Genomic DNA, 12946 nt, shown 5'->3' on the forward strand with positions numbered 1-12946 from the left:
GTTGGCCGGCCCAGCCTCTACGTCAACGGTGGCTCTGAAGCTCCCTACGTTGCTTTTTTTTTTTTCGGTGGCACCATGTGACAAAGTCAGCCCCTTGTTACAACCACTGCTCTTCTTCAGAACTTAATTAGAGCACTTAATTAGAGCACTCTGCCTTTCTCCCCTCTCTCTAATTAACATGCGGAGGCCCTGCAGCCTAAACACCCCAAATAATTGCGTCCGGGGGCCCCACAGCCCAGCCTGGCCTCATTACTGATAGGGTGGGGCTGTGGGCCCAGCCGCCTTCGCAGATGGAAAATTGGTGACAAGAAAGAGCCACAGAAAGAGGCCTGACCCTAGGGCCCTGCCTATTGAGAACACAGGCCTGGGGTGGGGGTGGGGGGATGAAACTCCTTGGGGGAGCAGCCGAGTCCCAGTGGAGGAGCTGGGATGGTGGGGAGGGAGGGATGGGCTGTGGGGGCCCAGGGGGATGAGGAGGGAGTGGTAATGAGAACCGATGGAGAGGACAATGACGATGGTGGCACTACGATGGCTTCTTATCGCCGGGAGCCCTGCCTGTGCCGGGTGCTATGCTAGACACAGTGCAGGAAAACCTCACAACAACCCCATGCAAAGGACACGACCATCATTTTACAGATGGGGAAACTAACGCTCAGACAGGTTAAGGAACTGGACCCAAATCATACAACTGGTGAGTGGCAGATCTGGAACAGAATTTTAGGCACGTGTGAGCCCACAGCTTGTACGTGAGCGCTGGGTGGTTGGCACGGGAAGAAAGAGGAACCTCAGATTGTGCCTGGTCTTGCCCTTGGGGGACTCACAGCCTACATGGGCTCAAACCACAGGCCCCAGGAAAGTAGGGGACCCATGGAAGTGGTAAGAGAGTTCTTTGGGAGAGCCTTGTGTTATGGGTACCCAAAAGACTAGGTCACAGCCCTGGATACAAACCTGAGCCCCATCTCTAGCTAGGTGTAACATCCCTGGCAGACGGCTACAACTCTCTGAGCCTCAGTTTCCTCCCCTTATGATTGGAGATGACATGTGTAAACATGCTTCCTTGATATAGTATATGATAAGTGGGTGCTCAGAAAATGACTTTCCTCATCTGTAAAATGGGGGCAGTATGAGTTCCTGCTTCTCAGCCTTGCCCTGAGGGTGCTATGGGATAAAAGCTGAAAGCATCCAACATGTTGTCATGGTAACCGGCATTCCAAATAGTAGGGGACCAAGAAGGTGGGGCAGTGAGAGGCCAGCCCTGGGCTCTGAAAGAGGGGAAGGGATGGGATTTAGGGGGCATCCAGGCCTTGCAGCAGAACCCAAGGTCTTTGGAGGGACTGGGCAGGGTTTGGGGACCACTGACTCACCCCTGATGGAGGATGCACGATCCAGCCCAGCTCCGCCGTGGCTGTGGTGGAGTCCATCAGCGTTTCTGTGAGGAAAGCAAAGAGTCACTGCCGCCCACCTACTGAATGCTGTCAATCACCCCAAGGCCCCCGCCCCTCAAGGGCCTTCTCTACAGAGCACCACCCACTTCCATTGCAGCAATCATCTGGCTGTCCCACCCCATAATCCCACCCACTCCCATGCTCCAGCCAATCGTCTGATGCTGCTCCTCCAGGCTCCACCTCCTTAAAAACCAGTTCCAGCCCTTCTATTCAGGGTCATGCCCTTTCTCAGTCCATCATGTCCCACCAACCTAGCCACTGCCACTTCCCTCCCTTACTGGTGGATTAGGGTTTTAACCTGGAGTCTCCTGGGTGGGCTTCCGAGAGTCCATCAGGCGACCGTTGAAACTTTATATAAAACTTAGGAGTCTATTTGCTTTTCAGCTTGCATCAAATTCTCAAAACCTGAAAAGTGGGCCTTACAAAGGCCTCCCTTTTGTCCCAGCTGAGCGCCATCAGTTACCCTACCTTGGCTCTCTGGCCCACACTTCCAATCAGGGACACACTCCCCCCTCTCCAGGCACCTGGTGTCTCCTATAGTGTCCCCACACTGCGGCTCCCTCCCTGAGGCCTCGGTCAACTGTGCTCCCGGGCATAGGGCCCGAGGAGTGGAGAGGGGTTGAGGGTGAGCACTGTGCCATGTGGGTCTAGTCTATCACCTGCCCTCTGGGGATTCAGGAGATGCAAATCAGCTTCTAAACCAGCCAGGGCCCCACTTGCCCACCCTCTTCTCTCCAGCAGCTGGAAGGAAGGAGCCACATAGCCTATGACAAAGGAGACCCCCAGGGCCAGAAAGAGCCCTATCCACCCTCCCCCCCCCAGATAAGGCTTAGGACCCCTTCTTAATACCCCTCCCCTGCCACAAGGAATTCGACTCACTTTTTGAGCTGAACTGCAATGCACTGAACAGATTTAAAATTGGTCCCTTTCAAGCATTCATTCAACAAATACATCCTGATGCCCCTTATGTGCCAGGCAGTGGGTACCCTGGGAGGGAAAGCAGTGAATAGCAAAGCCTCACTATGGAGTTGTTCACAGTCTACTAGTGGTGATGAGGCATGAATACAAATAGCCATGAGAGAGAAGGCACAGAGAACTAGAAGTCACAGCTGGACCTTCCTTACCACCTAGCTCTGCAGGAGTGGGTAAGGTGTGTTTGCTGCTATGCCCCACTTCTGTGCCCATGCAGACATCACTAATCAGTGCGGGAGTGGGTAAGGTGTGATTGCTGCTATGCCCCACTTCTGTGCCCATGCAGACATCACTAATCAGTGCGGGAGTGGGTAAGGTGTGATTGCTGCTATGCCCCACTTCTATGCCCATGCAGACATCACTAATCAGTGCGGGAGTGGGTAAGGTGTGCTTGCTGCTATGCCCCACTTCTATGCCCATGCAGACATCACTAATCAATCCCCACACTCTATGGGTGCACGATGCCTCTCACCACAGTGTGCCAGGAAGCTAACATCCGCCATCTGAGATGCTATCTCTGGCCCAGCCCAACTGCCTCATTTTGGACATAGGGCAACTGAGGTACAGAGAGGGGAAGAGACTTCCTAAAAATCACATGGGCCAAGTGGGAGGTGCAGATCTCCTGCCTCCAACCCTATAAACTTCTAGAGACTTAGTTGGATAACCTGGCCTGGATGAACTAGGGTGAGGATAGTTGGGGCGGGGTGTACAGTGCCCAGGCTACTGTGAAGGTCGAAATGGGAGTAACAAGGTCTTGAACTAGGGTAGGGGTGGTGTGGATGGGAGGAAGCAGTTAGCTAGAGGTGACCCCACTCAGACCCACGAGCTGACAACAGAGGATGCAGCAGTGTCCCTGTGACCGCCTGTGCCTTACGTTTGAGGTCACTATGTCCCTTTGCACTGGGGGCTGGTGAGGGGAGAGGAAGGGTGCCAGGGACGGTAGAGTCCAGTGCCAAGGGCATCTTTTTTGATGGCAAATTGGAGGGAAGTTCTATTGTGCTGCTTTGGAGCTGAAAAAAAGGGTTCCTTTTCACACTCCGAATGCTACAGATTTTTCTTCCTGGAGAGAACAAGGGCTGAACTTTTAACCTGTTTTCTCTCATCGGCCTCAGCCAGAGACGCGCCAAGCCGGGCTCTCTGCCTGGGCCTGAAGAACAGCTGCTGGGAGCCGCACCGAACAAGGGAGAGGAGACTCTGCTTGGGACTAGGAAGGGGTCGGGTGGGGGAGGCACGCCTGCCAAGCAGGTGGCCCCACCCCTTGGCTGGATTCTTGGGCTGACCCAGAGGCCAAGCACCAGAGGATTCCACGGCCCAGAGGAGGGGCTGCAAGCTGACGTCCTCGTCGTATGGGTGGAAACTCAGGCCCAGAGAGGGCAAACGACTTCCCAAAAGTCACAGACTAAAGGCTGGTACTCAAACTCCGGGCTCCCGGGGAGCTCAGTCTGGGGTGGGTGTTCTACTGCTCCCCTCTGCCTCCCCCTGCACCAAGAACCAGCAAGCGGGGATCCTGGAAGACCAGCAGCCAAGGAGCTGGTTGGTTTGCAGACAGGAAAGGGCTGAGAGAGGGTGTGAAGTTTGCAAATCTCCTGGGAGGGAGGGAGGGGGCTCTCACCTCTCCATGCCTGTCCTGGCTTTACCTGGAAGCCTGCGTCTGGGAAAGCCATTACCCCTCGGGGCGATGGCAGGAGGAGACCCATGGGTGCTCTCCACTAGCTTTACCTCAGCCTTTGGCTCTCCAGTGTGGACACCTCCCTCCGCCCTCTGCACAAAGGGCAGGGAAGCAGAGAAGATAAACTAAGGGCCAGAGGGACTTCGATTCCAACACCTGCTTTACCATCCCCTCGCCTTGTAACCTTGGACCTGTAATTTTCTTAAGCCTCAGTTTTCACACCTGGAAAAGGGCCATAGTACCTTCTGAGTGTGGCCAGGGACTGAAGGACAGGGGAGTGTGTTAAGCTGGAGTCTAGCACAAAGCAGAGCCTCAGTAAGTGCCAGTTATTCTTTTTTTTTAGGCTGAGTGTGGTGCTTTTTGGCTGACCCAGTGCCTGCGCACACGCCATTTCTTTTGGGCTCGTTAGGTGGCCCCTGAGAGTGAAGGCGGGTCTGAGAGCCCCCTCCCCTCCATTGTAGACAGGGCTTGACAACATCTGACAAACATCAGCCTCTTGCCCCAGCGCCATGGCCTCTGGGGCACCCTTCCTGGTCCTTCTGATGCTGCTTTCCTGGGATGCCCTGAGTTTCTTCTTTGTTCCCCTCAAACCAAGCACAAAAGTCACAGTCAGTTCCCCCAGGGAATCTGGAGTTAGTAGTTCCTGCCTCAGGAACCTGGTGGGTTTAGGAAGCCAGGCCTATTTCTACCACCAGCATTTCCTTCCTTCTCCCCATAACACCCCGGACATCTCCCCCCGAACCCAAAAGTCTGCAAAGGGAGAGAACTCATATTTACTGAGACAGGTATCTACCTGTCTGTTAGGAGCAAGAGACCCTCACCAATGTTGTTCCAACAATGACAAGACATAGTTGATATCACCCCATTTCACAGATGAGAAAACTGAGGCTTACAAAAGCTTAGGAGCTTGCCCAAGGTCACACACATCTTTCATTCACAAGCTGTGCTCCAGCCACACAGACTGCTTCCCTCTCTCACCGCCCCCCCCACCCCAAACATGTGGTTCCTTCTGATCACCTCCCCCTCCACACCTTCTTTGCCTGTCCCCAAGAGTCAGCACGGGGCTTGGCACCTAGTAGGTCAACAGTCAACGGCTAAAATCACACTCCACCCCTAGGCTAGGATTCTGTTCCATCAGAACACTCATGACATCAGCCATTTCCACCTACAACCTGTACTATCACTTAGTCACTATTCTTCCAGCTGACTCTTCTCTTTTTAAGTACATTTTAAAGAGGAAAAAGTTATCATTAGTATAAATGGGAAACCAAGATCACTTGCCATAAAAAGAAGGAAAATAAACACAGGACAATTACAATTAGAAATGTTCATTTGCAAACTACCTAACATCATTTCACTTCCCACACTTTGGGGACCGCGAGACTGCACCGAGCTGCCACTAACGTGCTAGAAACGTCCCCAGCCCATCCCCACTGTGACAATGACAATCCCTCATGCAAAGAGAAGCTGTTTTTCGCTGTACACAGATAATTAATCACCACACGATGTGACAGAGATTGCAATAGGGACGTGCATGGGGTAGTGTGGGTAGGGGGCTGGGTGTGGAGGGAGAGGAAGACAATGCGCAATTTGGGGATGGTTTCCTGGAGGACGTGACTCTGGATGGACGCTTGAAGAATGAGTTAGAAGGGAGGCAGGAAGGGCCGAGGGGGGAGGGCATGGGAGGCAGAGGGGCGGGCAGAGGCAAAGGAGGCGAGCAATAACAGCATGGTCGGTGGGAATGAACGAGAAGGAAGGGTGGGCAGCAACAGTCAGCAGCTCTCTGAGGCTCCCTGGCTGGACCACGTCCCCTGCCCACGTCCTTGCCGGTCTCTCGGGTGCAACCCTCTCCCCACCCTGCCTAACACTGCCCTTTCACCCGTCTCCAGGCATGCCCACCCCAGCCAGCCCTATGGAAACTTCTGCTTTCCAAGCCCAGAATGCGCTCAGTCACCATTTTCTAAAAATCCCAATGGATGGATGAGAAGACTGAGGCTGTGTGGACAGATAACGTAGCACCCAGGAGAAAGCTGGAACCCGGGCCTGCAGCCACGTACTCAGAGAGCCTTCCTCGGTGGGAAAACAGGGTTCGAGCCACGGCAGAGGCTGCGCCCACACCCCCTTCCTGGAGACTGCACAGAAGAAAGCCATCAGGAAGCCCCGACTGAACAGGCTGGGGAGGCCCGCTGGCCCCTCTGGCTATGTGCAAACGAGCAGTGTGCATTTCAGAAATATTTGAGCTAAAAGGGGAGACACACTGAAGTCGTTAGTCTTGAGCTGACGGGAGGGTGGCTGCACGAGGCCCCGGTGGACGCCACCACTGCCCCATTTCAGGCTGAGGCACGGGGTCGTCCTCTGCCCCCCGACCCATCCCTGATCAGCTCTGTCTGACCCCCTCACGGACCATAATTCTCTAGGGCCACGGGCGCTGTTTGTTTGCACGAATGGCAATGTGAGAGAATTCCAAAGGCAAGAGGAGAAACTTTCACGAGGCACCTACGGTGTGCCAGCCATTGAGATGGGCCCTCTAAATACGGCTTCAGGTTCATGACAACCTGCGAAGGATATGCTATTAACCCCATTTTATGGATGCAGAAACTGAGGTCAGAGAGGTGAAGCAGGCTTCACAAGGGCACACAGGCAAGGCTGGCATTTGAAACCACATCTGTCTGATTCTACATCTGCGTGATTTTTAAGACTGCTGCAAAACAAAGCCTTAAAAAAAAAGACAACACACACACACACACACACACACACACACACACGCACCATTGGGGCTCTCTGCATGTGTTTATTCTCTCCCTCTGTGTGGGCCTGAGTGAGGGCGGGAGGGGAGAAAGAAACGGGGCTGGGGCTCAGACTGTCCAGGCTAGAACCCTGGCTCTGGCATGCTCTAGGTTGTGACTGTAGGCAAGCTTGTGCTCCTCTCTGGCCCTCGGGCTCCCCATCTGTAAAATGGGTCATGTGCACATTAGATGACATCATGTAGGTCAATTCTACTGATCTGCCGTCTCCCAGGGCCCCCATGCTTGGGGGAGCTCTGTGCCTGCCTCCTTTACTGAGAACTGGTTCAAAGTAGATGTATTTGACCTCCACCTGGCAGCTGGGTGATGTTTCTAAAGTCCATGTCTGATCATGTCTTAAGTGAGTTTAATGCCCTTCAGAGCTCCCGCCTGCTGGCAAGAGAAAGTCCTAGCTCCTTGCCCTAAGGCCCCCGCTGACCAGGCCAGTTAATTACCTTCCAGCCATGCTTTACTATATCTCTAGTGTCCAGCCATCCACAGAAGGCACTATGTTTCCGTGGTCATGGTGCACTGACCATTCTAGGTTTTTCTGCCTGGAATGCCCAACCCTTCCAGCTTGGTTAGCCTGCCTAATTTCTCTTCCAAAACCTAACTCAAAGTCTCTTTCTTCCTGTCCCTGAATTCTCCTGGGTTAAGTAACAAGATCATGGTGATTCCATGAGCGTCTACTCTATCTACTGAGTGTTAGGCCCTGTGCTGGGCACTGGGGATGTTGAAACGGATCAGCAAATCCTTCCCTCCAGGAACTTCCAGATTCGTGCCTGGCACGTGAACTTTCTACAAGAAGAGGCAGAGTGAGAATGCTGGTCCTGGTCAGGAGCCAGGAAACCCAAAGGAAGACGGTGTTAGCTTTGACCAGGGAATTAGCAAAGGCATCCCCAGGAAGGAGGCATTTGAGCTGGGAGAAGGGGGCAAAGCATGCCACGTACGGGGCACAGTGACATCAAGGGCACAGAGGCAGGGGCAGTCTGGATACTAGCAAAACCTAAGGATTGGGTCTCCTTGGTGAGCTCTGTGCTAAGAGCTTAGTATTCATTATCTCATTTTGTTATAACTATTTGTAAAGTAGGTACTTTATTTTCTCCCTTTACAGATGGGGAAACTGAAGTTAGGAGAGATCATTCAAGGTTTGCATGGCCAGGAAGTGGTGCATCTGTGTCTGCCTCCCATCAGGGCCCATGTATTTAACCCTGAACCATGCTAGGGTGTCTGTCCCACATCGTAGGAGCAAATGCTTCATGGAAGGGATATGGTAGCTTAGGATGGGGCCAGGGCTTACGGGGCCTTGAAGGTGGGTCTAAGGAGTTTGGATCTTATCCTATAGGCAATGGGGAGCTATCAAAGATTCCTGAGTAAGGTAGTGACGTTGTCTGTCCTGAAAAAATGGACATGAGAACATGGCCTATCCTGAAGACAGACAGACACCCAGCAGTTGTTTCATGGGGTCTTTGTTCCAGACTCGTCAGCCGACCACAGCCCAGGCAGCAAACCAGTGTGGTGCATGACCCAACGAGCAGGTGCTGCTCCAGACCCTTCCAGCTGCTCCCTGTCAAGGGCTAATAGGGCCCAGTGACTTGAACACAGGCCTGTCTGCCCAACCATGGGCCCTACCCAAACAATCGATGGCTGGGAGTTGGCACATTAGTTTTGTGGTCCACGTCCATGCTAGAAACTCTGAGAGGAGGCAACAGGCAGGAGCCAGGAGATAAAATTCAAGGACAAACTGGGTAACTTGGGAAAATCACTTCACCTCTCTAAGCCTCAGTTTCCTCATCTGTAAAATGGGGATCACAAAATCCTTGCACTGTGTACCTTGCAGGGTTGCTTTGAAGATTCAAGGAGGCATTGGGTGCAAAGGGTTTTTCTAACTTTCAAAGGCCAGGTCATACAAAGGCAATGGTGAAAATCACTGACACCCATGGAGGCTAACGGTGGGTTCAACAACACTGTCTGGCTCACTGTCGCCCTAGAGCAACCTTACAGGGAAACCAAGGCTTGAAGAGATCAAGAACTCCCCCAGCGACACACACATGGCCGGTAAGGGCGGTGTGACCCAGAAACCACCAGGCTATGCTGCCTCACAAAAGAGAGGGGGAAAAATCATGGTTTCATGTATGATGCCCTCAGTGCCCTCAGTGCCAGAACCTGAGCCAACCACTCTGTATACCCTGCAAAGCTAGCATGGCTGTGCCCATTGTATGGATGAGGAAACCGAGTTGGGAAGGCTAAGAGACCTGCTCAAAGTCACAGTCAGAAAGCAGAACTGGATTTGAACCCAGAGCAGCCCGACTGGGTTCCCCGGGGCCTCTCCTCTGAAAAGCCAGTGAGGATCAGCAGCGAAGAGAATCTCCACCCGAAGCAAGGCGGGTGGGGGGTGGCCATGCCACAGAAGCCCTGTGCCGGCTCCAGGAAGACCATGGCCTTTCTAAGGTGAGACCTGCCAACAGGCAGCACGTTGTTTTTCCAGCTCGCCCCCCTGCTCTGCCCTCAGGCTCACGGCAAGGGGACCTAGTTAATGTGAAATCCTTCTGCCCCAGGACCCTCGCAGCACAGACCCCCTCCTCATCCTCCTGCTGCTCAGAGGCCCTTCTCTGCCTCGGTTGCCTGCCTCGAGTCTGCTCTTGTTTTCTCAGGCTCGGGCGGATGAGTCCCCGCGCCGCCGGCTCCCCACTCTGTCCCCCGCCTGCCCGCTGCTGGCCTGGGCACCCGCCAGCGCCGGCCGCCCGGCTGAAACCCAATCCTGCGGGCCAGCCAGGTTGCTCGCTAACAGCGGGCCGCATTGTGCGGCAGGGGCTTCGGGAGGCTTTGGATTCGCTGCTTGGGGACCCACTTAACCTCCGCAAAGGACAGGATGATGGATGGAGGTCTGGGAAGGGGTGGCTGGGGGTGGGGCGGGCGGTAAATGAACACCAGGGCTTGCTGGGGAAGGGGAAGCAGGGAGGCAGGGACGGGGAGCAGTCTCGGGCACATGAGAGCTTCATGAGTCCTCACAACAACCCCGAGGGATGCCAGTTACCGGACCCACCGAACGCACAAGGAAACCGAAGCTCTGACAGGTTAGGTGACTTGGCCAAGGCCACACAGCAAATCAGAAATGGAATCCAAGCCTATTGCCCCTGAGCCTTCCAGACACACCAAGCTGCCTCAGCATCTGCCCAGTGATTTATAATCTTTAAAATAAGCCCTTTTCCTTAAATGAATCCACAGACCCTTCCCACCTAATAAGTAGGTAATGAAAATATCGTGACGGCAGTCAGCACAGTTGAACAACAACTGTGCCAGGTGCTGTGCCGAGTGCTTTTTGACTTCATTTCATGACATTCTAACAGTCACCACTTAGTTGAGAACAACCGTCACGGCCATTTAAAAGGAGAGAATGTTGGGGCGCCTGGGTGGCTTAGTCGGTTAAGCGTCCGACTTTCGCTTAGGTCATGATCTCGCGGTTTGTGGGTTCGAGCCCCGCGTCGGGCTCTGTGCTGACTGCCAGCTCAGAACCTGGAGCCTGTTTCAGTCTGTGACACCCTCTCTCTCTGACCCTCCCCTGCTCACGCTGTCTCTCTCTCTCTCTCTCTCCTAGAAATAAATAAAAATATTTAAAAAAAAAAAATAAATAAATAAAAGGAGAGAATGTCCACTATACTTCAACAACAAAAATTAAGAAAATAAACAAAAGGAGAGGAAACTTGTCACCCTGCCCCGAGACATTTACTCATCAGCCCAACTGGACTGTGGCCCCTTGTGGGCAAGGCTGAGTCTGGCTTGTTATTAAATCCCATCGGCAGCACCTGGGTGGCTCAGTCAGTTGAGCATCCAACTTCAGCTCAGGTCATGATCTCACAACGTGTAAGTCCGAGCCCCGTGTCGGGCTCTGTGCTGACAGCTCAGAGCCTGGAGCCTGTTTCAGATTCTGTGTCTCCTCTCTCTCTGCCGCTCCCCTGCTCACGCTTTCTCTCTCTCAAAACTAAATTAACATATATAAAAAAAAAAAAAAAGCTCATCGAGCCCTCCGTCTCGTCCTTACCACCAGCCTACCCAGAAAACAAATGCTCTTTCCTGCTTACAGCATGAGTATGGGTGTCTGGATTTTTCCTCTGGGAAATAATCTCTGGTATCAAGATGACACCATATACTAGATCATTCTAAGTCCTTACTTAGTCCCAACCACTGTGCTGTCACTCCTTGGATGCTCACAACAGGCCATTTGATAGAATAATTATTGTTCCCATTTGCTTGTCCACCCATCATCCATCTATCCACTCACCCATCTACCCTATCACTTACCCTCTCCATCTGTCTTCCATTCCACTGGCCTGAAAACCCAGCCCCCATTCACCCACCCACCCTTACATCTAGCACCCCACATAGGTATCTGTTCATCATTCACACATTCCTCCATTAAACCAACTTCCTTTCCTTCCTTCATCTCTTCCTCCCTATCTTCCTACAGAGATGGGAACATGAGATTCAGAGAGGTGAAGCAACTTGCCCGATGTCACACAGCCAGTAAGCAGCAGATCTAGGAGCTGAATGCAGGTATGCTTTTAACCACTCTGCCAGGCAGCCTCTCACTTTCTCACTTAATTTTTAACTGTCCTGTTGCATGCGGGTTTAATATTACGTCACCTCAAATCCTTTTGGGTGTGTGTGGAGTGTAAATTACAAATCAATAAGACACAGGCCACTGTAAGTCCAAGCCAGGGTCTGTCAGGTTGGAGTCAATTAGCAGGCCTGCTGCAGGACCTGCTGGGACTGAATCTATTTGCCTAATTGGCACTGGTTTCTCCCAGTGAAGGACAATTAACTCAAATCCCAGAATCCAGACCACCCCTCTGCTTCTGGGCAAGATGTCAGGCATTTAGCCACATGAAATTTTACTGTTCATTCATTTACCCACTGACCTACCCACCTACTCATCCATCTTTCCAACTATCCAATCCTTGCAATCACCCGTAAACCATCTTGCCATCTACTCACCCATCCACCTACCTAATTACCCACCTGCACACCCTTATTCTTCCCTCCATCCATTTACCCACTCACTTACCCAACAACTCACCCACCCATCCATCTATCTACCTACCCATTCTCATACTCATCCAACCACTGAACCACCAAAACCAAGCAAATACTTATGGGATCATTCTGCCCTCTTGCCATCCACATACTCATTTGCCCGCCCATCCATCCATCCATCCATCCATCCATCCATCCATCCATCCACTCACCCTCTCACTTACCCCACCCATCCACTTGTTCCCCCATACATCCAGCATCGTATTCAGGTATCTACCCATCCACCCATCCATCTTTCCAATGAACTGCTCTCCCTCCCTCTCTGCCTTTCTTTTCATTTGTCTATCCACCTGACTGTTCACTTACCTGGCCTTCCATTCACACCACTTATGTCTCTAAAAATCTGCTACCATCTGTCTATCCACCCTTCCCTGCATTTATTGAACACCTACTATATGTTAGGCCCATGTTAAGTACGGGAGAATTAAAATCAGACACTGTCACTGACCTCTAGAAATGTTCTGATATGAGACAAACTCAGAGAGTTCCCAAATAGGTAACACATGGCCTGAACCCCAAATATTGAGTAGAAGGCAGCCAGGCTGGAAGGAGGGGAAGAGAGGAGAGAGGGTGTTCCAGGCATAGTTTGTGCAAAAGTTGGGAGGAGAGAATGTGCACAATCCCTACAGGGAGTTGCAAGAGGGAGAAAGAGCACTCCAGATGCCACAAAGAGCCTTGAATGCCAGACTAAGATCATACTGAGGGGGGCCTGATTCACCTGTCACTGCATTCTCTTGAGTAACTGATCCATTTTATAGATGAGGAAATTATAGCCTGGGGTCAGAGAGATGCAGAGGACTGTCTCAGGCCACACAGCTTGTCGAGGGCAGAGTACAAATTCCACCCTGCTCTTGATGGCTCCAATGCCCTTGCTCATTCTGAGAGCAGCTGGTGTCTCAGAGGGCTGTTTCCAGAATGCCTGCATCCCTTCTATGTTGACACCCCTTTCCAGTTCTGCTTCCATGGCCCTCAGCACCCTGGGT

The 12946-nt window shown here is 52.4% G+C and overlaps 1 protein-coding gene across 3 annotated transcripts in view; it reads right to left on the reverse strand.

Annotated features, from left to right (window-relative positions):
* The window catches only part of EPHB2 (EPH receptor B2), a 184194-nt gene that overhangs the window by 121474 nt on the left and 49774 nt on the right, over positions 1-12946 (reverse strand). For all 3 annotated transcript variants that reach the window (XM_039233743.1, XM_039233734.1, XM_039233725.1), the window contains exon 2: positions 1365-1429. In XM_039233743.1, the coding sequence (XP_039089674.1) occupies positions 1365-1429 (65 nt within the window). The remainder of the gene's footprint in view (positions 1-1364; positions 1430-12946) is intronic.

This window comes from Hyaena hyaena, unplaced genomic scaffold (genome assembly GCF_003009895.1).
Source record: "Hyaena hyaena isolate Hyena2069 unplaced genomic scaffold, ASM300989v1 scaffold_3, whole genome shotgun sequence".
Classification (NCBI taxonomy): domain Eukaryota; kingdom Metazoa; phylum Chordata; class Mammalia; order Carnivora; family Hyaenidae; genus Hyaena; species Hyaena hyaena.